A 25,728-nucleotide genomic window follows, 5' to 3' on the forward strand; every position below is an offset into this window, starting at 1 on the left:
TACAGAAAACTGTTCTGTTGGTTAAGGATGTAACTTCTCACAAAGATTTTCAAGCTGACTCTAGTAAGGAAATAGGAAATGAGAACGCTAAAAGCACCTGCATCTTCCTCAATATTTTTGCATGTATGTGAATACTCAAAAAAATTCAGTGATATCTGTAAATGTAACTACATGTCTTAAAAAATTCTGCCTAAGTAACAAGATGTATTGATTTGTAATGATCCAAGGAATCCAAGGAATCTTAGAAGTGTGTGGAAAAGATAGCTAAGGAGCAGCCTGGGAACCAAAAAATGAAAAATCTGTTGGGATCGTTTCCAGAAGTCCTTACTTGTGTGGGGATCTGTGTGTATTCGCAGAGGTATACATCAGTCCACACACAGAGGATCACAAAAGGTCCCTTTGTCATTCTCAGCACAGGGCAGGGATTCAAAAGCACATCCTCTGGAGGATGGAGAGGTTGCACCGTGGTGGGAAAGCCTGTACTCCCCCTACCCAGTGCTGTGTCTGTGGCAAGTGAGGGACCTCCGAGCCAAAATGCAACTGAGTGAGCCCTGCCAGGCCAAGAGTGAAGCCATGCATTGCCACACACATTTGAGGGCTGGAAAGGTCTGCTGCATTTTTAGAGCTCAGAGGTGGAGTGACAGGACAGGTTTTTCCCCAGTCCTTCTGTGGAATCCTGCTCTGGACCTCAGTCTCTCTCCCCTCTGCTGTACATCAGTCCCCAAGCGAAAAGTTGACTTTATGACTCTAATTGCAGTGTCAGGCAGAGGTGCACAGCCCTGCTAAGGCTCATGGAGCCCCAGCCACGTGTCAGTCACACCACTCCACAGCTGGAGCACATGCCCTGCTCTCCTTTCCTGTCACTTCAGAGAGTCACCCAGGGCAGAGACCACGCAGTGGTGGATATGGATGTAAGGCACCAGATGGCTCAGGGTTATGGCCCCTGTGTGACTGCAGAAGAAAAGGCAGCCAAGAGACATAACACTGGTCAGGGCCAGCACCTGGGCAGCCCAAAAAGAGCGAAGAGGCTCTCCAAGCACTGCCCCCAGTGCAGGTGGGGTGCCTTTGCCAAAACAGCACCCATGCAGCAGCTTTGCTCTGCTCCCCCATCCTGTTTGCTGCACAAGACCAACACACAGACATCCAAAAATCCCCAGGCACTCAGGGCTCCAGGGCAACTGAGCTGGAAGCTGGAAGCTGCCCCAAGGTTTAAATCCCAGGCATTTATCTCCAGCAAGTAGCCTGAACACTTCAAAATAGGTATTTCCCTAATTCCCTAATTCCTGAATGTTTTTAAAAATCTGCCCTCGCTATTGTAGGTGACCATATACATGGCTCAAATCTTAAAGTGGCCAGGAGTTTATTAAATATGCTTAAACACATGTAAGCAAACATTGTTAATGGAGCGTTTAGGTTGAAATATATAATCTCTTAAGATAAAATAGCACAGCAATAGTGGTCTCTGGTATATTAAGGTCTTCCACGTCTACATTAATATCAGACAGCTTGTCATACAACACTGTATGCATTTTATTAACTCTGGGATAAGGTAATCACACAAAAAATTAAACATCACACACTGACTAATGGTTTTACAGGTATAGTCAGCTATCAGAAATTCTCGTATTATCAATGTGGACACCATGAGGAAGCGATTTCTCTGACAAAGACAAAAAGAAGAACATTCCTTGATTTGCACGGGAACAAGGTTCAAATGTATTTTTTTGTTTTTATTTTAAGTGCACTTTTCAATTCACTTCAGAGTCAGCCTTGCCAGTTACAGTCTTTCTGTCCCTGCACATCTTCCAGATTCACTGCATATTTGGAATTCCAGTCTCGCTCAAAAAGGTTTTTTACCTGTTCCTGGACAGGCAGTTGCCTTCTTTGCAGATTGGTCCAATTCTGTTTGATAATTAGTCCCACACCAGCTGTATTAGTGAAGTAATCTTCTGACCAATTGGAAGTCCCTGTGCAATGGAAAAGTAGCTGATCAGAAAACATTCATTTCCCAGTGTTCTGTTGGATCTCCAGGCTTTGTTGATTTGCTGTATGACTGCAAATCTCATTAGGACCAATGAGGCAGAAAAAATCAGGTCACCTCCTTCTTATGCCAGACCTCAGGTTTCGGAAAGTAGGTATTAGCTGCAACCCTGAAAATTCATAAACTTCTGCTTCCTTAGAGCCTGTGACAGAATGCACAAATCTACTAATTATAAATATGGGAATAGAGTGCAACACTTGATTATTAAGAGGGGTAAAAGCCACTGGTTGTCATGGGTTTCTCTGTTTAAAGAAAAGAGTCCTTAATGGACTTAATTCTCTTTACTTGTTGAAAGAAAACAAGAGAAGAAACTAGACCCTTGATCAATAAACCCTCAGGAGCTGTTCTGAGCTCAGCATGCAACGCCTGCTTCTAAACCAGGCAAAGCTGGGAATCCAGCTGCAGGCATTGTCTAGTCTCTCCCCAAAGCTACCTCAATTCAGAAAATCAAACACTGTGAAAAAAACAAATGTTTTGTCACTTAGCACTTCCCCTCGTGATTACCTGAGTCAGAAAAATCTACTGTCAATTCCAGAAGGTGCTTAGGCATGAAAACAAATTATCTGCGTATCTGCCTTCAAAAGACAACTCAGTATGAAACAAGTTATTAAAGTATTAAAGGCAAATGGAGCTGCAAACCCTCAGCCAGTTGGAAAGATGGGCTATTTGCTGGTGTGCATTGCTTGGAGGATGAGCTGACTGAAATGACAGAGCCCTCTCACATCCCCTTTTTTGAGGGATCCTAATAAAAGAGTGAAACGTAAACACCATCCCGACTTTCAGGAACTGAGCAGCAATTGACATTACTGTTTTCTCATTTCCTTTCCTAGAGTTCTGTTCAACAAACAGTGCGTGGAATTAATTCCTCCCAGCAATTTCTTGTTATTAAAGCACGATAATGTTATACACTAGAGCACCAGCTATCACTGCATCATTCTGAGCACACAGGCTGTGAAACTCCCACTGTGCTTGTCACAGGCTGTGCACTCAGCCTTGTCATGCTCTGTTCCTAATGGTTCACAATCATATGAAATAATCTCTTACTGAACTTGACCTACATTATCATCTCCCCTTCACATCTGTACTTCTTTACCCAGGACAGACTGCTTTATATGGCAAAATGAGATATTTTCTGATATTGCAGCCCATCCTGTCTCAGTCTCAGTCCAATAGATCTGGAGACACTGTAAGTATTTGAAAGACTGGAATACATACCAATGTAGGCTACTTTATCAGTGACCATGTATTTGTTGTGATTCACTCTCCCATAAGGAATGTTCGTGTGATTCATAACTGGAACAATGAAGAGTTTCTGGAGGGAGAGAAATTAAAAATATAAACAGAAATACTAGAGTGAGGAACAGACTTCATGATTGGACAGTGCATGCTTTCTATAGTTTCAAAGAATAGAATAATATGGGGAGAAAGAACATTCCACACTCTATTATTAAATACACGATAAAAGAAATTTTACTCTTATCCAAGAAAACTAACAAATAGTACTTCCACTATACATAAAATTGGATAAGCAATTGCGATCAGATACAGATAATGTTTGCCTCACAATGTTCCATTAGTGGCACAGCTATTATCATTACAGGGCAGACAATTAAATGCAGTTTTAGACAGCTGTTTAATAGATCTGCATTTACTACTGATTGCTGCTCTTATTTTGTGCTAAAATGGGCTGATCACAGACATGAGGGGTACTGCAAGAAACAATAATGCCTAACTTTTTGTGTTAACTCTTACCAAAATCTTCATTTCTGTCCCTTTTTTTTTTTTTTTTTTTTTGACTAAAATCCTTTCTTTCTTCTGTGACATCTCTCTGTTGTGGTAACTGCATCATGTTGGGAGTATCCACACCATCCCCACTCTACTTGATACATTCCAGCCTAGTGCCTATGGCCTGTGCGTAATATTTAGTGTTCAAAAACAAGTCTATTTGTACAGATATAGTAGATCTCTCAGTTGTAAAAAACTGATAGCAATTAGACCAATTTAAAATGCTCCATGCAGGAAGAGGTCTCTGAGAGGAGCACTAAGTTATCATATGAACTGTCACTGTCACGGTGCTCAGCAAAAGCAACTGCCTGGATAATGTCTCAAGTGCCACAGCCAGGCACATTCCTGATATCACTAGTGGCTTGGAAATAGCTGCTTCCTCAAAGATTTTATCTTGGGCCTTATTTTCACAAGGATGTGAAACAGTCACTACAAAAACAGACAACCTGCTTCTCTAAGAGCTAATCCTTGCACATGCAAACGGCAGCTTAGACTCAAAAATCAGTGTGGGGCCATATTCTCAAGCTGTCTTTCCAAAACCAGGTTTGTTATCATACCACGTCGACCCTGATGTGGGCATGTGGGTTGTTGAGAGCACGCAGGGACCTCAGATAGTTGAGCATGGCTGGGTCAGAGTGTGTCCAGCAGCTGGCCAGGAGACGGACTTGCACTCTGTGGTTGAAAGCTGCACGTCTCAGAGCATTGTCGATGGCTGGCCAGTATCTGCAGAAAAGGAGGTTTGTGGAAAAAGGGATACTTTTTAAACAGTTCAGCAGAAAGCTGTGACAACAAATTGAGACTACAAGTGACGCCGTGCACAGATGGGATCTCTGATATCTCCTAAGTGGAGCACTTGTGCCTTCCCTGGAGGGGATTTCGGCCTTTTACCGAGTCCGTTCTTTTCACAGTGTGTTTTGAGGCCTCCCAACTCTGCCAAATTAGGTTGGAACTGATCAAAAAGTTTAAAGCTTAGTAAAGTGCATGTACACAGATACATACACAGCATGATGCCATCATGCCCATTTCCTTAGGAAACTAAAAATAACGACAGCAACTCCAATGTAAAGCCAGATCATGCAGCAGAGAATAAAAAGGACAGTGCAGAGGCCAGAGGAAAGTTTAAGAACCGTTTTGCAGAATATGGCCCTTTCAGAGACCTGGAGACTGTTTCAAGTGTCCACAGGGGTCCTGTGCCGTGAGCCTGCGTGGGCAGGCTCCATCCCTCCCCACCCCTCCTTGCCCTCTTTAGCATGCTGTGTGCCCCTAAGGTAACAGACACAGCTGTGCTCTCCTGAACACGGGAAAATCCGTTTTCCTGACACTTGTGTTGGCAGTAGCTTAGGGAAAAATTTTTAACATCCTTCACCCAGCTACACGACACTAAGAGCTGGACAATGCACATCCCAGGGCTCGTAACTCCAAACACCCACACAGCATTTTCATTCTATAGATCGTAAGAAGTGTTGCATGGAGGAAAACAAGCATCTTTAGTACAGATTGGAGGGCTGATACAGAGAGAGGACTGGCACTGGCTCACAGTCCCATGAGCAATGATGAATTAATTTGCCTAACTTAATCCTTTTGGTCTTATGTACAAAGGCCTGAATTCTCTAATCCTCCCTTGTGCATCATCCTATTGCAATCAATGGACTGGCCCTGTGCTCTCAGGTTCAGCTGACTTATAGATCCTGAAAAACTTTGAAAAACATGCTATTTGAAATGCTATTTTTGAACAATTTTAATTTTTTAAATATATCAGTTTCTAGTTGATTAACACTCAGGCATTAGACAGCAGCTTTGTTTCCTCTGCCTCAGCTGCTGGAGGAACTTAACCTGAACTAATCAGCCTCAATTCATGGCACTACAGCTGGTTGCTGTGGAGATAGCCCCAGGCCCTGCACCGCTTTCCCTGGGCCTTTCAAACTCTTGTTTGCATCTGATCAGCCCTAGATGTCACAAACGGTGGATTAAGCCTTCAGATGAAGAAAAGGGAGTATTAACACAATCCTAAGGGGGGAAAGAGACTTTCTGTGAACCTATTCGTGGCTAAAATCAGGAGGTGAGAAGCCCAGAGACTCAACTGTATGACACAGAAACTGAAAATGCTCTGAGGTGTTTGATTTGTTAAAAATATCCTCCAAGTGGAAGTTAGTCTTGAGATTTTGTTTCTTCCTGCTAACACACACATGCCCCAGCCAAACAACAGAGGCTTTACACCACCATGACACAGGACATAATGCATGGTATCATTCCAGCTTAATGGCAACCCAGAGCTTACCCTATTCTTTGCAAGCCACGTTGTACATAATTATTTCTCTTGAACTTCTTTCTCAGGTTATTTAGCTGTTTGGAAAACTCAGAAATGTTATAAGCAGATAATTCAGAGCACTTGGTTGCATGTAAAAGTCCTAATTCAAGCATATCTAAGAAGATTTGGAGTCTTAGTGCTGCCCCATGACTGACTAACTTTCTGTGTTACTCAGATTTGAGTTGATGTGCAGAGTCTGTATAATTCTGCTGTGACCTTGGGCAGCCCACTGGGACCGTGGCAGTGGTTCACCACGTGCACGCTCAAGGCCAGGTTAGGTGGGGCTTTGAGCAACCTGATCTAGTGGAAGGTGTCCCTGCCCATGGTGGGGTGGGGGGAGGAACTAGATGATCTTTAACCCAAACCATTCTATGATTACTCCAGATCACCACTACCACCCTCTCTCTGAGAGCATGCTGCTGTTCATATCCAGAACTTGGATGTCCTTAGATGGAATTATTAGAAAGGAAAAAAAAGCAACACACCCCCAAAAAATCACCACAGAATTTTCTTTTAGAGACTGTTTCAGCTCTCATTGCAGAGGTCAGCAAGGACAGCTAGTTACCATCCTCTTAACTATGGGTCAAATACATCAAACAGGCAGCAGAGCCAGAAGTCAAGACTCCTCAGAAGTAAAGGACAGAAAAAAAGAAAAACAGGAGCAGAAAAGGAGACCAAAGCAATATTTTCTCTGAAAAGTCTGACGTCAGATATAGATCTCTCGTATTCCCTTTCCTCTCTCTGCTCTGTTGAACTCTTTCATAAAGCTCCTCTGCTGAACTTTGAAGGAAGCTGTACCTGACTAGTGTGGCACTTCACAGTTTCCTTGCCATGTGAAGAATAGAGGAGGCTGCTTTAAAACACTAGCAAAGCACAGGGGCAGTACTGGATACCATCCTTCCTGTAGCATCAGTATTAGAACCATAGAATCCCAGAATCATTAACGTTGGAAAAGACCTTTGGGATCATCAAGTCCAGCTGTCAACCCAGCAGCACCACCGAGTTCACCACTAAAACATGTACTCAAGTGCCATGTGCATACCTATTTTGAACACTTCCAGGGATGGTGACTCCACCACTTCCCTGGGTGTCTAATGCCTGACAACCCTTTCTGTGATATTTTTTTCCTAATATCTAGTCTAAAACCCCCCTGGCACAACTTGAGGCCGTTTCCCCTCATCCTGTCCCTTGGTACCTGGAAGGCACAGTCCGCGGGACAGTTGTAAGTGCAGAGCAAAGCCTCAGTTCTCTCCGCTCTGAATGTTCTCATTGCAGAAAGGGGACAATAGTATATTTTTCCCTTAAATAGTTCAAGTCAACTTATTCGCTCAAGGTTAAAATTGTACCTTCTTGGATGAGTAAAACGGCTGGTGGGAAAATATTCCATAACAGAAACATACACAAACTTCTGTGCCTGACTGATAATACTGATTATAGAATAGAGGTCATGGGTGCGACCTTTTGGACAAAATGCTGGAGGAGAAGCCTGTAAAGAAGAAAACACACAGATCAGTGATTTAAGTGTTTTTGGTTTTTTTCCTTGGTCAGACTGTGACTCATTTATATTCAGATCTGTCCAGTTTTCATTAAAATAGCACAAAACACTTGAGGTGGACTACTATCATTCCTCATGCCTTCCATGTCCTGATGGGTGAGATATTTATTGATTTATTGAGCCAAGGGGTGATTAAAAGAGACCTGCACACTGTTCCTGCCATAGTACCTGACAGCTGATGCTCGGTCGATCCTTATTCTTTGAGTAGGTCCAGAGAAACCTGATGAAAAAATTATTATCCAACTGGAACACAAGTAACTGAGGACTGCTGAAGAAACTTTTCTGACCATTCCTTAAACGTAGTTTACAGTCTATTATTTTATTCTCAAACATACTTACAGAAAAATAGGCTTTTGTCAAGATTCCATTAAATTCTACTTCCAGAGGCCGACGGTTGTTAATGAGGGTAGAATAATTAAGAGGCCAAGGGAATGGGATGGTAGCATTAGCATATCCAAGATCCCAGTAAGTACTAAATGTTTTCCAGAGGTCTTTGGCCAAGCAGCTGCAGTTGTATATCACAGCACCAAACTCCTTCACCTGCAAAGAGAGCAAGACATGTCACAGCCCCAGAAGGAGCCATCTCCAGGGGTTTCTTTGCTGCTCCTTCCACTCAGTCAATATTTAATATCATTATGATTTTTCTCTGTTGTGTGCTAGAACACAAATTTTCCCCCAGATTTTTGAATATGAAGCAGCAGAGCTTACCTGAGATAAAGACCTCCAGTCCATGTTTGCACTACCAATATATATGTGTTTCATGTCTACTATCCAGAATTTGCTATGCAACACTCCTCCTGTCAAATGTCCAAAATCAATCTTTTTCACATGAGCCCCTGAAGAAAGATTGGGAGGGGGAAAAAAAGAGTTTAGATAAAGCATGGAGATGGTTCCTCAACAGCCAGAACATGTCTGCATATCTGACTCTTGCAGCCAGTAATAACTTTACCAAAATTCACAAGTTCTCATTCCTGAGAACACAGTAATTTGAAAAAAATATGCAAAACGTGAACTTTCAGAAAAATCCTTAAGGGTGTGACAACATACAAAGAAACCATGAACTAGTGAAGAGATAGTGCTTATCCTGTGAACCTGTGTAAGCACCATGATGGAACAGGCCCTGCAGACCAGTTTCCCTCACATGTCTTTTTGCAGTGCTGAAGTTCTGAGTGTGTCACTGAAGGGAAATAATTACCTTTTTCCTCTAAAAATTCAAGGTCTGTTGATTTTGTAGCCAAAGTTGGCACACTTGCTGCAACATACACAGAGACATTCTCTGCGAGTAATCTCTCAAACCTCTTCAGAATATCTTCACCCTGTGTAGCACATTGTTATTTTTTATATTTTGTTATAAAACATTTAGTAAGATATATGTAAGTACAGTGTTACTGATGGGCACTTCCTTTGAAGAACCCCAAGGCAAGGAAGGTCAGAAATTTCACCTATTTCAGGAGTGTTTCAAGTAAAGAAAAAGGGAACAAAGATTCTGATCCAGCATATGAATCAAAGTTTGTTTTCTGTCATTTAATGCTATTATATATAATGTTTAAAACTAAAACCACAAACATCCCAGATTTCAAAGATTAATGTCCCAGTGCAGATCAACTGCTAGATCCTGATGCTCAACAGATACCTGGGGTCATCTCTCCCTGAGGATAAAGTTGACAGAGACTGTCCTACACTGAGCTGTCCCTGAGCAGAGACGGGGCTCGGCCTTATGTCTGTCACTTTCTTCTCATGTGGAGTAAGTGACTCATTTTATCCCACCAGATACACCTGGGGAGGAAGACAAGAAGAGCAGTCCCAGAGAGTCCATATGGACAGTGAGGAAGGTGTGCCAGGAGGGAGGCAGAGGCTGAGGCCACAGTAATAACCAACCCAGCAGCTGGTCCATCAGCAAACAGCACGATTCCCAACACAGCTAAGCTCCATACCAGCCTGAAACAGGGTGGCCTTATCCTTTCTATTTTCAGAACAGTCCCCCAGACCCAGCTCAGGATTGCCTGGGAGGTTGCTAGCTTCCACAGGCCAAAGTGGAGCCAAGGGAAAATTAAACATGATGGACAGTTGCAAGGTGAGCCTGGGCTGTGGCCTCTGTCATTTATTTCTGGTGGTAGAGTCAGAGAGGCTCCACAGGAAGCCTGGCCACTCAGGGTGCCCAGGAGGACAGCCCTGCAAAGTAGAATGAACCTCCTTAGGTGCTGTCCAATGGCAGGAGTCAGGGACAGCTGCACAATGGGCAGATGCAGGTGCTGTGAGAGAAGCAGCCTCTGAAGCAGTCAAAAGTCCAGCAGACTTTGCTTCCTGACCCTTCCAACTAACCAGTGGGAACTGGCACACTCACTTCTGTACATGGGATCCTGTGGGCTTCTCAACTCTGCCACTGGCAGCCCCTAACACAGGTGGACCATCCACAAGGTAAGCAAGTGTGGGTTTGAGGCTGATCTCTGCTTGCTCTTAAAATACAGCATAAAAGTACTCAGAGCCATGGACAGAGCCCAGATGGAGTGTAACTTTACTGGAGAAGGAAGGCTGGAGTGTTGCTTCAGACCGGCATGGAAAACTTTCCTGGGTTTGCAGGAAGAGTCAAGCAATGTCCCTGAGAGACAGACCTCACAGCCAATCTGCCACATGTACACAAGAAATACAACCACAGATGTGCTTGATTTTATCTTACCTGCTTGGAAGATGAGTCATTGACACTGATATCCTTCCCGGTAAGAGACCAATAGTAAGAAGCCACATGAATTTTTTCCTGGGCTAGATCAAGCAACCTCATCCAAGCTTGATACAAGGGTTTGGCTGCAGTGCTATTTATCTCAAAGGGTAAGTCATAAGGAACATTTTCCACCAGGTCAAAGCTGCAATGGCAATTGGACATTATGAAGCAAGAGACAGTGACCCAAGCAGGACACCTGTCAGGCCATACAATTGGCCATTTCAGAAGTCAACCTCAAAATCAAATAAGCTGAGCTGGATAAACAAGCTGGGAGTACTCTCTATCCCTAGTTTTTATAGCCAGGCTTAGACTGTACATGCTGCAGAATGACTTTTCAGTAGCTGTTCCAAGCTTTTCATTTTACTGTCCTTAAGATGAGGAGAAAAGTAACCTTGTGGGGCTGTCTGTCACTTCAATACCCTCTCCACCCTCTCGCAGGACAGACAGCCCCTGCCATTCCAGCCTCTGAGAGGAGGTGAGACCAGCAGAGGTTGATTTGCCAGCTGGTCTCCTTGCTGCCTCCCACCATTGTCACAAAGGGAGGGTGGCTGGAGGTGGTAGAGGAGCAACAGAGCTGTGCTGAACATACAAGCACAGGACTGGGAGTGGAGCTCTGATACTGCCCCTACTGCTTCTCATAGCAGGCAACTACTAATTACCCAGTGCCTAAACAACAGCCACACTCTTCCCAAATTAATGTTACTTTATCGACTTATAATACAACAGGAAGAGAACAAACTGCATACTGAAATTATCAGTATTGTAACTAGTTCTCCACCTGGTGACTGCTTGTCCACATGCCATCAAACCTGACTCACCTGCAGGAGTCATTGGATCTAATGGTGTCCTCCTCAGCTATTGTGGTTCTTGGGAGATCTCCATAGAGTCCTTCTTCCTCCTCCAGCTGTTTGAAAATGCTGACAACTGTTTCTTCTCCATTAGGATCAGTTGTGCTGTCCACTCTCAGGAAGTAAACAGTCATCGCGACAACAACGCCAAGCATCAAAATTGCCCCTAAGATTTGAAACTAGAACAGAACCCATACAGGAGAAGATTTAAGTGATCACCAAGTCACTGATACACCAGTGAAAGGATGACTACCTGTTCAGGTAAATAAATCATGATCTTTGAATAGTAGTTCTGCTTTCAGCTACTGCCAGACAGTGTTCTTAGATGCACCACTGAAAGTGAGGACCACTTGTTCAAGGTCAGCTTGGATAGGACTTTGAGCAACCTGATTTAGTTGATGTCCCTGCTCATTGGAGGAGGGTTGGACTAGATGACCTTTAAAAGGTCCCTTCCAACTCATACTGTTCTGTGATTCTATGACCACAATCTAGGTGAGGGTTGCTTAGTTTTGATTTATTTTTTTCTGTGCCAACATATCAACCCCCTGTTTTTTTCCCAAACCTTTGACGTTGATTAGTTTTATTTTAGCACAGGACCAGTGGATGTTCAACAAAATTTCTACCAAAATCAAAACAAGGAAATCCCTAACACAAGATTACCTGTGGGATCAAGCCCACCACTACCATAAAGAGAAAGTTCATGAAGTCAGGGGAGAAAAATCAGGTCAGAAGCAGAGGGAAGTTTTGTGGTTTCTGAACATGTTCTGCTTTTGTCTTCTAACTTAAACTCACTTAAGTGAAACTATAGAAATCTCATTTATCCACATCAACAGTATTCCCTTGTCATTTTAGCATTGTGAGTTAGCTTCATTTCCCTTTTGCTGTACTTTCAGGGTTTTTTTCCTGAATGTAGATTAAAAAAAAAAAATACCCTGGCTACATTGTATATCCAGGTCTGGAATCCAGCCACTCACTTGCTGGAAAGTATAGCACCAGGCTCTAAATGCTGCCCTATACTGAGGAGGAAAAGACAACCACCAGTGCAGATCCATTTCCCCCCAACAATTATGATGTCTGGCTCCCTGTGGCAATTCTTGGGAGCTGGGAACATCCCCCAGCCTGTGATAGGCAATGTGCACTTCAGAGCTGAGCTTTTGAACTTCTAGGCAGGAGAGCCAAGTCTGGGGTGGTTGTGAGGCTGTAGCCATAAATCTGAGCTCCCAGAAGGCCACGTGGGAAAACCGCACAGGAACCAGTTGCCTCCGAAAGTTTCTATTTTGATTTCTATGCGGATAAATCTTCTTTCTTTTCATTTTCTCTGCTTTTCTCATAACCTACAGTGATTTCAGGCAGTGACTTGAATGAGAAAAACATTTTAAAACTATCTACTTAAAATTTTGCCCTCTGTCTTGTTCTCCATCTCATCAAGGGCAAAAAAACCCAAACCCACCAATTTTTGACAGTTCTGCATTTCATCCCATGAACACGCTGACAAGACTTAAACATTGCCCAGGTTTTAGAAGACATTCCTAAGGTAAGAAATCTATTTTGAAGTCACATCCTGGCTGTCACCATGCTACGCACTGTGATGCCCAGGTGCTCCAGGCATGCTGAATAAATGAATAAATGAATACATTAATAAATGCTATGTTAATGGTGGAAGTGAAGCTCTTTGTGTGAGTGTGGTTTACGTCCTGAGCCAGACAGAGCTGCAGGATTTAGCTCCACATTACTCTCTCTCGGCAAGGTTTGATCAGTCTACCAGATAAATCAATGAGGGTTTTGTCACTCACTTGTTTACAAATAGGATTGAAACCTACATGGATTTCTAAAATGGGCAATAAAATCATTCCTCTTAATCTGTTATTTCTTTTCAGAAATGTAATCTCAGCTCTTGTAAGCAAATGTAGTATATCCCCATAATTACCGTTTTGATGTCTTTTTGATTGTTCACGCCTAATTTCATGTTGGAGGACTCATTAAACCTCAGGGATGTTTTTAATGCCTTTTTCACAATCTGAAAAACAGAAATGTATGCAAGGGGAAAAATAAAGCTTTATGACAACATTTGTGTACAGCCAGTCACAGACAAAAAAATGCAGGTTACTGCCATTGCTTTATATAGTGCTCTGAAATTTAAGTACAGATCTGTGCAACATCCTCCCTGTATTATAGGGATCTTGAGTGACATTAACAGATTCCAAAGTCAGAGAGAGAGACAGGTCCCTGCAGTTTTTCCCTGGTGCTGTCTACACACAAAAATCCCTGCAGTAATTGATGTGTAAACAACTGCATCGCTGCCTCTTCCAGCCATCCTTCAACACCCACTTTTGTCCTGTTACAAGCGAACATATTTGCCAACAAGCAGTAATTAAAGTGCAGAAGCTGTGGGTGAGAGTGTACAGCATCAGTGTCATCCTCGTCTGACTCAGGCTCCTGCTCTCTTCCTGTGCCTGTAAGTTGCCTTCAATGCCAGTGTCTCTTCCAGAAGGGAGTCTGTTAAGAGGACAGGGACGAGGCTGAAACAAAAAATCCTCCTCTGTCCTGTTGCAGCCATGACTAGAAAATAAGTTGTCTTCTTTTCCTCCTCAGGCAATATTGCTCCAATCTTGTGTTACCACCAGCAGAGGCAACTGTAAGAGCAACTACCAAAATATGCCGAAATTCATAGCAGATGGTCAGGCAAGGGGAGTTGGCACTTGCCTGTTTTGCCTTCTCAAAAACTTGACAGGTGCCCAGTGGGTCACTCATCATCCCTGCGTTGGCAGAGGTGAATTTACTCCATAGGAGTCAGCTGTCATTTTTTGTGCTCAGAGGCAAGAAGCACATCCTGGGGTGTGGTAGATTTCAGAAAGTGCTACCAGATGATATCACCACCTGCCCAGTCCCCAAATTACCACTTCCAACCCCTGAGCCACTGGGTGTTTGTGTCCTGGAGGATGGTATCGGATACGCAGTTGCTCTGTGGGTGGCCACACTCAAGCTTTAGGTAGGAAGGATCCTGCCAGACTTGTCCCATCCATCTTGCCATATGTTCACAGCTATTGTCACCTGAACTGGATGGGCTTATGGTGTCTGCCCTGCCCCACCAGTAAGGCAGCATGGCCATACACATTCATGCTGCATCCAACTCCTGCCCACTCCATCTTTCTGTACGGATGCTGTGACTGCATGGACCAGGCAGGAGTTGGACACAGTACAGATACAGCCCCAAAGGCTTCTTGTGGTACCCAACTCACAAGAACTGGTGGAGCTGAACCAAAAGGGTGGAGGATGTCTTGGAAGAGAAGGGAGGTGAGTCTGAAACAGTAACTTGGGAAATGCAGAGAGGGATGTGAAAAGAGCAGATGAGAAAGAATGACAAAGATGGGAAAGGTAGAGACGGAAGAAAATGTACAGAGACTCATGCTTAAAAGCATACTAGAGCTGCAGACAGTAAAGTTATGTTTCCATTTCAGGGTCTGTTTGTTGCTATCATCTGTAATCACTATAGCAGTGTCCACCTCCCAAGGCAATTTTACTCACAATTTTCACTGTCACTTCCTTTTGCTGCCCCCAGGCTCAGCTGCAAGCTTTTACACTAGAAATAGTTATAAATGCTGGCAGGTAAACATCCGTTCTCCCAGCCCCAGAGAAATGGGGTGGCTGCCAGCAGTGAAGGACACTTGGCCATTCCCTGGTTAATGTCAGGTCCCCATGCCCCTAAGATCCCAGTTTATGTTTTAAGCACAGTATGAAGACCCAATGTCCTACCCCACAGAGTTGACAGTCCAAGCAGACTGGGGGGCATATAGCACACCATGCAGAGAGAGCTGTGTGACAGCAGCACATATCATTCCCCACCCTCAGAGAAAGTGGTCACATACCAACCCAGAAAACTTAGGGAAGAAAGGGAAGAGAGAGCAAGAGAGAAGATCCTAAAGAGTTGGGTAGGAAACTGAGGCAAAGGGATTTTAAAGGAGGAGGAGAAAGGCAGCTGACAAACAGCAGCAGCTGCCCTTCAGCCTGGACCAGGAGAGCCCACTGAGGCTGCAGGTCATACTCCACAGCTCGTGGCTTTGGCACAGCTGTCCCAGTCAGCTGGGCTGGCCAGGAACAAACAGCTACTGCATGTGCTCCTCGGCACAGAACCAGAGCTGAGAGGTGACACCTTGTCCCTCTGGCCCCCAAAGTCACATTTGGTGACCCAGGCAGTGTCTTGGTAAGGAACTGCAGCTGTCAGCACACTTACAGACATGTGATGACCGCAGGAGGATAGAGCTTACCAGAAACTTGTTTCAGTTCTCTTTTTCAGCAACAGTTACAAGATGGTTTAAAATAGCAGCATTTTTCTTAAAATATGAAAGTGAACAGATCTTATACGTGCTGTCATAGAATCATCTATCATTTGGTTCAAACAAAGCCCTGCTTGACCCTATCTTTGACTGGTGATAGGTTAGAGTCCCACCTGCTGTACAGAAGTCATGAGAACTACACTAAAATAGGCAGTCTGATTTTCAAGAAGGAAAACATCAGAGACTAAGACAGAATTCTTAAGAATAATATTGTAGCTGGTCAGCAATTAACTATGGCTCCCTTGAAGCTTTCAGGGCTTTACCAGCTGCCAATTTCAATGACTGAAGTTCATCCAAGAGTAATAAATACAAATGCTACTTAGCATTGCTTCACAGGCTGGAACACCAGCTAATACCAGGCTGCTGAGTATACGCAGGAGATTGCTGTTTATAAAATTAAGCCTGCTTTCTCCCTTCCCCCAAAATAACTTTTCATACTTCTTTTCTCCACCAGTAACACACTGTATGAAATTTTGGATTTTAAACACAAGGATGCGCTTTTTCACTACACAAAATCCTCCACAGGAGCTGTTTGAAGCTCCCCAGATGAACAAGGTGCGTTCATCTCTCCATGTCTAACCCCAGCTCTCCCAAGATGATGGCGAATGTTCTTACCATCCTGGAAGATCTCCTTCTGTGTGGATGTCCTGCTGCACTCTGATGTTACTCCCAACTCCATGTACGAGGGGCAGCGCGCGTGTTTTTGTCAGCAGATTTGTTTGGGGCTCTTCTGGTTTTTTGCCCTCCTCCTCTAGATCACTTCCTCTTAAACACCAAGTTTCACAATATGCACTGACAGAGTCCCAAGTTATCATCTAGTTGTTGTGACCCAGTTCTTAGACGCCAAGTCCTGATCTTCACCTCTTTGACATAACTTTTTGCAGTGTCTGAGTTTGCCTGGTTCGAACTCTGTTGGATGGCCAAGTTCCCGCTCAGTGGTGTGAAGTCAGAGTCTACATCAGCACGAGAAAACACTGGTTGTGGTTGGAAGGGCTGCTCAGTTTTGGTGCTGTTTGCATCCTGGACATGGCAATATTCTCACTGCATCACTCTTAACCCACCAGAAGCTTAAGTTTAAACAAACAAACCCTTCAAACCCACCTCTCTGCCCAGTTCCTCTTGCAAGCACTCTCCTGCTCAATCATCCTTGGACAAATATAAGGAAGCAAACTAGCTCCTTTGAAATAATGCAGCTTTTGTCTTAAACACATGGCATTTGGAATTTGCAGTGATGTTGTTGAGGGTTAAGGTTACATCTGACATTGAGTTTGGGGCAACTTCTAAGAAATTATGTCTTCTGTAAAAATCCAAAGGCTGCACCTCAGCTGACACAACTCACTGTGGCAACACTGGTGCTATTCTGCAGGCAGCCCCTCATTCCTACTGAACCCAAGAATGCAGTTCCCTAGTTCAGTATCAGAGGACGGATGCAGTAAGGAATCAATGGAGAGACAACTTGGCACACGAGGCTTTATCGTACCTTGTATTAAGCTGCTGAAGACAGAAAAGCTAAGAGGAGCCAGCAGATAGGCTCAACAGAAAGAGGCCTTTCTCTGGGAAGCTGAAGGTGTTGTGAGTTCTCTGCTTCCCCTGGGACCAAAACACAAGCAACTGACTCCAAAAAGGGCAAAAGTTAGAGAAAAGAAGATAGTGGAGTAGATAGGACACCTGTCTGACCAGCCAGCTCTCTCCTGAATTTACTGCTATCCACAAATCACTTGTCACTGAGGCCATCCCAAATCTCTATTGAAAGAGCTTAAAAACAAGGCAAAGGCTGCTGCCATCCCTGTAGACTTGGGTTACCAGAAAGCTGGAGGCAGGATCTGCAGCCAAGGAAAAGAGACAGCTCCAGAGAGCCAGCACACTAAAGTCCAAATCGCCCCCAGAAGTGTCCCTGTCCCTCCGCTGATTTCAGAGGCTGAGCATCCCAACTAAATATTTCAGCTAAGAGCCTGCTTGCGTGCAGGACTGAAATCCTGGCATGAACTATGCCAACATAAATCACAAAAGCTCCCACTGACTTCATGATTGTACCACACAGGCAGCAGCGTGAACTTCGTATGAAGTTCAGGATTTATCATTTATTGCTCCAATATCATCAGTTTAGGTCAAACTGGGGAGGCTGGGTTATATCAGGGGAAGAGCAGCTTCCAGAAAAAGGACCTGTATTTCTACTTCTTGGCAGCTCTCTAACCACTTGCAGCACTGATACATTCCATCCTTTCCTTCTGCTCACCTGATCTCACATACCAGCCCAACAGCAATTGTACATTTCTATCTTACTAGCAGTGTTGTAGTTTTGAGAGGTTAACTGTGGAATATGTGGAGAGAATATGATTCTATTTGACCAACTCATGCGACTGAAAGGAGGAAAAAAGTGAGCGGCAAGTTTCAGGGCAAAGAAGGAATCTCCTTTGTTCTGCCTCTTCCCCATCTCTCAGAGAAGGCTCCTTCTAGTTGCTCTGGCTGACTTGCCACCATCCCCCAGACAGAGTATGTACATCTCTGGCTGTGTGGTTGGATTGCACTCTGTGGTTAACATACTCCCTCTAAAAAAGCATGCTTGGACTCCAGTTTGTCAGAAGGGTGCATTAAAAGACACAGCGAAAAGAGCTTTTTCTGCCTGTGTGGGAGATTTGTGAAGAAGAAACTGCCAGTTTAACACATTCTCATCTCTGAGAGCTAATTATAGATGAAAACATCACTACCACTGCAGAGATTACTACAAAACTACATTTTTTGTTGCACGAGAACAAGGCGGCTGGGCTCCAAACACCAACAGCCAACAGAAGGATGGGAGGCAGGAACAGCCAGGGTCCTTACACTTGAAAAGAAAAATGATTTATACTTTGTGCCAGAAGATTGTATACTCAAATGAGCTGGGGGAGGAAGGGGGGGAACCCAAAAGAAGTCATTTCAGGTCAAGAATTTGGAAGTGATTCAGCTGACAAGCCTAGAGAAAATTTCAATAAAATTGTGATTTGTTCAGAAATATTTTTTTTAAGATTTACTCAATTTACACGTTTTAAAAAATTCAATAAATTCACTGACATATCTGACCATGGACTTGAAAAATTTAAGTTGAAATATTTAACTTGTTTGGAATCATCTTATAAAATCTAAAATTAAATACTAAATACTTATGAAACATGTTTTGTTTGGAAAAATATTTCAATTGAAAAAAAATAAAAACCCGCAGTGATTCATGTAGCTCAAGGGATTACAGAGAATCCTCTGCTGTATCTGTGCTGTCACTTGTGTGGCACTCACTCTCCAGTAACACCTAGGAAAGAGGACTTGCAAGTATTAGGAAAAGCTTCAGTGTGTGCTGTCTTGAATATATCTGGCTTTGTATTACAAAAATTATACTCCTTCTCTTTTATTTGCAAAGTACCTGCCAACCCAGGACACCACTGGCCTGATGCAGTCACACTCCTCATGTCCTCCTGGACATAGAGAGTAATTTTTTGCTTACAGAGAGGTTGCTTTCCCTGAGATGAAGGTGTGTCATGAGCTGTGTTATAATCCATCCTCTTCGAGCCTGCCCAGCTGTCAGCAGCTGGGAGGGAGATCCATTCCCTGGGAGAAACAATGCCCAAAAGTGACCTGCTCTGTGGTAACTGCTCTTGCTAAAGCCACAGGTCCTCTTGCTGCAACTGAATTTCACCCATGCCTCTGGATCCTTTCTTGTCTATGAAGTGTTCCCAGGTGCCAGGTGGATGCTGCATATTTTTTTTGTGTGTGTGTTTGTATTATATTTTTTTCCTTCTTATGGTTCCTGCAAGTTGAATGTTGACAGAAATGTCAATGTTGAACAAACCATTTCTGGCACCAGCTCCTTTGGCAAGTACAAGTGTTTTCAGTAATTTCTGCTCAGAGGAGGAAAAAAGGCTTAATCAGGGTTGCATCCTAGTGAGTACTATTTTCTTGTGTTCATTTTTTTCAGTCAGAGACCTAAGCAGCTGTTCCACTAAATTAACACACTTTTTCTAGGTAACTGCATAGGTTGTGCTCCTATGCACCAGTTCTCTTGAGTCTTTGCAGGGTTGCATCCAAATGGTTTTACCCTGTTAAGGAAAACAACACACCCCCCAGCCAAACTGCCCACTGCTGCCCCACCTCAGCAGAGAAAGCTGAGACCAGCAGGGCTTTGCTCTTCAACAGTCCACAAGTGTCCTTACTGAAAAAAAAAGCACAGTCCTCCCTCTCCCACCATCTCATGGGCAGGACCCAACAGATGAGGGTCTCCTGCTGGATTTTCACGCAACATCAAAAAATAAAAACCTGTCCCCTCCAACGACTTAAAAGTTTTGCTCTAAGGAAGGATCCTGCAAACCCTGCTCAAGGCAAAGCCTTTCTGGTGTTCCCTGCTATGCACACGTGGAAAAACAGGCTCTACTTCCCAAAGCAAATGAGGACGCTGGAGAGCCAGGCAGGCTTGCAGCTGAAGGCTCAGCAGGAAGATGCACAGAGGAGATCATTACTTTTCCCATCTATCCTTTATTTTTAAACTCTGCCAGATAGCAGCTTTCATTATGTTGCAAATAGTTTTGGCCACAGTTCCAGTGCCTCTTATGTTTATTCAGTCAGACTGTTAAAAATTAATGAAGTGGGTGCACTATTGATTTCAAAAGGGCACTTTGCACAGCATCCTGACTCAAACATGGCTCTGGATGCCAGGGGAGCCTGTGGAGAGGCAGTGTCGTGTGTAACCCAGCCCTGTATTCCAGAGAACACTGAAAACCTTCTCTGCAGACACAGCACATGCAAACTAAGCTTCAGAAAGCTTTTTAAAAAAGGCAGATTTTTTTTTTTTTTTGACACAAAATCCCTCCCTAAAACTTTTAAATAGAAAAGGTCTCATGTTCAAGTATCTAATGGAAAGGTCACCCAGGGGCTGGAAAGTCTCCCACTGATTCTAGTTAGGGACTAATATTTTCTTCCCCTTTCCATTTTAGTTATTGCTGGCAAAGAATGCCATGTTTTTATCAGCTGCTTCCTATAGGAGCTGTGCTAATGCAGTCTCACATGGCACCAAGCAGGGTGGGGGAGGCTGGAGGTTGTGCAGGGAATTAATGCCATTTCAAAAGTGCCAGGAAGGATGCAAAGCTCAGACAGAACCCACAGGAGGGAAGGAGGACACTGGCAGAATGAAGGGAAAAGTAAAAAAAAAATACTTCATAGACACATAAACTCCAATATATATATATATATGTGTGTCTGTGTGTGTGTATGTAAGGTGAGAGCAAAAGAGTTAAGTCTAATAGTATTTTCCTGGGGAATGATCATATCCAGGCTGGATTCAACCACCACTGTTAATCACAGCAGTGAAACAAAACAGTACTAAAAATTGAATCAAGTATCACCATACCATACTCAGATGTACCACTCTCAGGTGACAGGGACTTAGGGACTTCAACCCTGTAGCTACAGAGAGGGGAAAGGGGACTCTTGTTCTTTTGGAGAGGGATCTGCCCCAGCCATATGTTGGGTGTCACCAGGACTGACCCAGTTGCACTGTGAGTCTTCAGTTCCTGACAATTCTCTCATTGCACCACATTTAACACCAGTGTAAACAGGCAGTTGGAAAAGTTAGTCCACCAAACACATAATCCCCTCCAAATTAACACACGAAATCCATAATCATTGTCACATGATAAAAGAATGATTTATTAGAGCAACTTTATGATAAAATTATATAAAATAACAATTTGTTTTTTTAAAGACATCCACAATATCACCTTGAAACAAAATGTACAGATACTGCCTATAATCCAAACAAAAATAAATTACCATTCAAAAAAAAAAAAAAAAAAAGAAAACAAACCAAAAGCAGAAAGAAATCAGGGCAGGAGAAACAAATCAAAATTATACACAGCATTTCAAGAGGGTGTGGAAAAGAGAAAGTCATTAATTGATTCAAGTTATACAAATGTGTTTCAGCTTTACTCTCAGACAGCTCAGCTTGCATTTGTGTTGCATGCAAATGGAATGATCCAGTGAACAGTTGAGAACAGCAGAATCAGCAGCATAACAACAGCAGAGAGTGAAATAGGCACAATTCAGCATGGGGCACATTGAAAGTGAACAGGTAGTTCTGTCTGGTCTTTGCAAAAGTTATACACATTTACCAACTTCAAAAATAGCTAGTGCGATCTGCAAAACACGAAAAAACTAGTAGAGTCTTGCACTCAAATACTTTACACTTTTTCATCTATTTTTTTTTCTGTCTCCTTTCTCGTCAGTAGGCTGTATGTAAACATTCCACTAGTTGTACCTTTACTGAAATACTCAAAGATGATGCAGACGTTCTTTTCCCCTGGAGCACGACCACGACATGACAGCACTGCAGATACAGCCACGTCCTCGCTCACAAAGCTCGTACACATCCTTGCAGGAATTTACATTCATGCCATCGAAACAGAATAACGGGATTTCACATCCGAAAGCATCAAACTCAGAACATGGTTTTCAAGTATAGTGGAAGAGCTGAGGGCTGGGATTTTGAAAGGTGTTCAGGGCATCAGGCGCCCAAAGCATACGGAAACCCGAAAGAACCCGAGCACTTGCTTCCCTAAGACTTTGAAAATCCCACCCTCCGTTACATTTCTTTAGTCAGACACAAAACACATGAAAGCAATATGGTGTGAGAGTGACCCACAGGTCAGCGTCACCCCTGCCAAGCTCAATGCAAGGCCCATCCGCAGCTCACGGAAGCCAACGGGAATCTCGTACACTGATCCTGGGCCACCCGGATACACCACTACATATCAGTTAGGTTCACACTGGAGTCACACAGGCATGTTTTCATGGTTGCATACAGTACTGCTTGTAAGAATGAACAATCAGCAGAGGAGTGGATAGCTCTTTGGCTTATCTGGAGCAGACAAGTGCAATGGGAGTACTTCAGAAGCAGTGAATACAAGAAAAAAATCTGTTGTGTTTCATCCTTGACTAGCAAAACCATTTTAAATGCAAAGATCCAAGGATGAACACTGTGTCAGGACACAGAAGCGTTTTATAGTTTGGCTGAGTCACAAATAAAACAAATCAAGCTGTACATCCTCCCTGCCTTCACACACACATTTCCAAATTATCAACAGACACTGATTGTTGCATCCTTATTACTCACTTGAAGAGGTACCATATTTTGCAGGTTGATTTAATTGATGCAAGGTGTCTGTGGGTTTGCTCTCAAGTTCAGAACAGAGCAACCAAGGAAGAAAATCCCTCCCTGATGTGTTCATGAATCAAAGAAGAATCAAGCAGTTTTCAAGTGAAAGTAAACAGAAGTCCCATCAAGGGCATGTTGTAGAGAAACAGAATCCACTAGCACACAGGCAGGAAGATGTGGAAACAACAAATGATGACAGATGTCTTAGTAATTCACTTGTCTCTACAGCAAAACTGAAACTAACAGCAACACCTTATCTGTGAAGGTCCTTCAACTCCTAGTGAGTTGGGGTAGCACCTGGTAAGTTCAAACCCTAACTAAGAAGGGCTTGAAAAATTGTGTCTCATATGTCAGGAATGATACCACCACTTATGATATTCACCAAGGACACAGTCAGGTATTTCAAGAAAAGACAGATCAGAATAAACGACTGAATTGACACATTCAGATAGTGCGTATATTACAGGCAGAACAACATCAAGGGCAAATTCTTTTTCTATTCTGCATTCATCTACGTGAAATCCAGCAGATTTCCTCATGGAAGAGCATCTCCACACAAGTAGATGAGTCTTATAACCTACTGGAGATCTCGGAAGGATATTTGCACCTATTATTCACCAGCCAGCATCTTGCATGCTCAAAAAGAAACTAATGGCCTGTTGGCATACTCCCATTTTTGGGACCAATCCCCTCACTGCTGAAACCAATATAAAGCTCCCACTGGCTGCACCAGGAAAGCAATCACGGTCTTCACTAGTAAGGTTAAACACTTTGTGAGCATCCCTATTTATTTAAATTATTTTAACAGGTTCCCACAGTTACAACATTCCAGCAGAAAAGCTCAGGTAACTACTGAAGCTAACTAAGGAATCCACTACTCACCCCAAAATATAAAGTCAGCACACAAGACGCAGTCAAGCTTGGGAAACCATTTTCACTGGTTAAACTACATACTGTATGAGGGCAAAGTGGAACTCATCTGCTCACCTTTCCCCGTAAATGTATCCTCCACAGCTACAAAAGAACTTCTTTACCCGATTACTGTTTATTGACCTGGAAGAATGAAAAAGGAATCGATACAAGACAGAAAAAACTGGGAGCAAACACATCTGGAAGAGATCCCCTCAAAAACAAAACTTTTGTTCTTAGAGCAACAGAAATTGCTTAGTGTTTTGCAGTTAAATACAAAGACAGAATACAAACCCCAACTTTTTTTAAATAAGAAACTGCTCAGTGCAAATGCGCACAATCCTTAATGTTTTTGGGATTTTAACAGACCAAAAACTGAACACAGACAAAAGTCCCAAACGTACCAAGTGCTTGACACTGCTGAATAGTTTCTGAAGAACACCATAGAATGGTGGTCTTTGCAAGCACTTTTGCATTGAAAAAAAAATTCATAACAGAACTAGCCATGAAGGTGGAGCTACATTGAAGCCAGTATTTTTTCAATGCTGTCAAGTGAACACACTAGTTCACAGCAACTGTGCAATTAAGTTTATTTCATGAGCCATTGGAACAGCTGTTTTTCTTTGCAATTAGCTAACTGCAAACATCTTAATCTTTGGCCCAGCCAAGAGTATTTGTAGCTCAGTGTAAAAAACTGTATACTTAAATTAAAAAAAAAAAAAAAAGCTGCTTAAAGACAACATTTGTACCGAAATCATGAAAATTTGGCAAGCTTAACTGTAAAATATAACTTTTTGTACCTACCCCAAACTTTGGGTCTGAAATATCACCAAAAATAGTAGCTGTATTAGTCTTCTTTACAGTTGTACCATTATTAACTGTTACCCTTTCCCAAGAGAGGAACAAAGGGTTCTTTCTGCCTTGTTTTGGTTTTTGGACTGAAAAAAAGGGATGCACAACTTCAGTGTGGTTGCCTTTTTATGACTGCTGGAAAGGAATTCTTACACAACTGCAGTAAGAGTTTCTCTCAGAAACTCATGATATTTATTGCACGATCATTCTGTCGGATTTGCGCGTTGATTCCAACAGTTGTAATGCTTCACTTGTACACTTAAAAAAAAAAAACAAACCTCAAACAAGTAAATCCCAAACAAATATAGTACCAAAAAAGGTGTCTTTTTTTCTTTTTAAAATTGCGCCTCGTTACAACTGAATAACTATAAACAGGCCAATGCAAGAACACTTTAGCCTCGGCAGTACTGAATGGAAAATATGCAAAGCCTGTTTTCTTATGGCACACTGGAAGAGTGAGTAATTTTGTAAAAATCAGTTTGCCTCTATGCTGAATATGTGCTGCTCCACAGTGCTAGTCTTGTTTAAAAGGCATACACAGACTTTCCATTCACCCTCACAGCATAGATTTTTCTTTTTTGTGCAACGTGTTAGCAATCTAAACAACTGCTCCACACAAACTGTCCACAAACCACTCATACACGATACTAATGCGACAGTAGATTACAATATGACAGCAATACAAAATATTGTATCAGATCACGTATTTCTCTCCATCTGGAATGAAATTCGAATCTTGCAAGCTAGAAGACCCACAGTTCGATTTCTGAGTGTAGTTTCTCATCTGTGCTGGGGACAAAGTCTCCAGTGTGGACCCAGAATTGTTAGCAGTCCTGACTTTAGTGGTTGTAGATTGTTTAGCAGCAGAAGATGCTTTGTTACTGGCAACTATATCCAAGTTTCCAGTGGGGTCAATGATAGCGTTTATGACTGGGGAAAAAAAGAAAAGAAAGAGACATACACAGACATATTAGCAGCACTCAGCAAAGTTTCCAAACAGAAGGTTGCTGCCTTCATTTTGAAGGCAGTAGAAATGTAGGTAGTACTTTTCTTCACTTAATCATGTTATTTTCCTCATTAGTACCTTCAGGCCCAAACAGCTTTAACAAGCAAAACCTCTCCCAAACCGAAGCTACGTGGACACTCAACTTTCTGGTTAAATTGGAAAAGACAAACTACAGCAGCCAAATGACAACCTTTTAG

General features: G+C 42.9%; 2 protein-coding genes across 8 annotated transcripts in view; both read right to left on the reverse strand.

Moving 5' to 3' along the window:
- Window positions 1-1,343: 1,343 nt before the first annotated feature.
- Window positions 1,344-16,318, reverse strand: PLD4 (phospholipase D family member 4). The gene is made up of 11 exons (XM_051769842.1): window positions 16,206-16,318; window positions 13,184-13,273; window positions 11,227-11,435; window positions 10,367-10,550; window positions 8,885-9,005; window positions 8,398-8,525; window positions 8,029-8,229; window positions 7,481-7,620; window positions 4,384-4,549; window positions 3,257-3,353; window positions 1,344-1,967 (listed from the first exon to the last, which is right to left on the reverse strand). The coding sequence occupies exons 1-11, from the start codon at window positions 16,206-16,208 to the stop codon at window positions 1,765-1,767; spliced, it is 1,542 nt and encodes a 513-aa protein (XP_051625802.1). The 5' UTR covers window positions 16,209-16,318; the 3' UTR covers window positions 1,344-1,764.
- Window positions 16,319-21,236: 4,918 nt separating this feature from the next.
- Window positions 21,237-25,728, reverse strand: part of CEP170B (centrosomal protein 170B) — a 58,557-nt gene continuing 54,065 nt past the window's right edge. For all 7 annotated transcript variants that reach the window (XM_051769959.1, XM_051769954.1, XM_051769955.1 and 4 more), the window contains one exon: window positions 21,237-25,455. In XM_051769959.1, the coding sequence (XP_051625919.1) occupies window positions 25,220-25,455 (236 nt within the window). In that variant the 3' untranslated portion in view covers window positions 21,237-25,219. The remainder of the gene's footprint in view (window positions 25,456-25,728) is intronic.

Source organism: Manacus candei, unplaced genomic scaffold (genome assembly GCF_025592945.1).
Source record: "Manacus candei isolate 608988 ecotype Guabito, Panama unplaced genomic scaffold, ASM2559294v1 h1tg000113l, whole genome shotgun sequence".
Lineage (NCBI taxonomy): Eukaryota > Metazoa > Chordata > Aves > Passeriformes > Pipridae > Manacus > Manacus candei.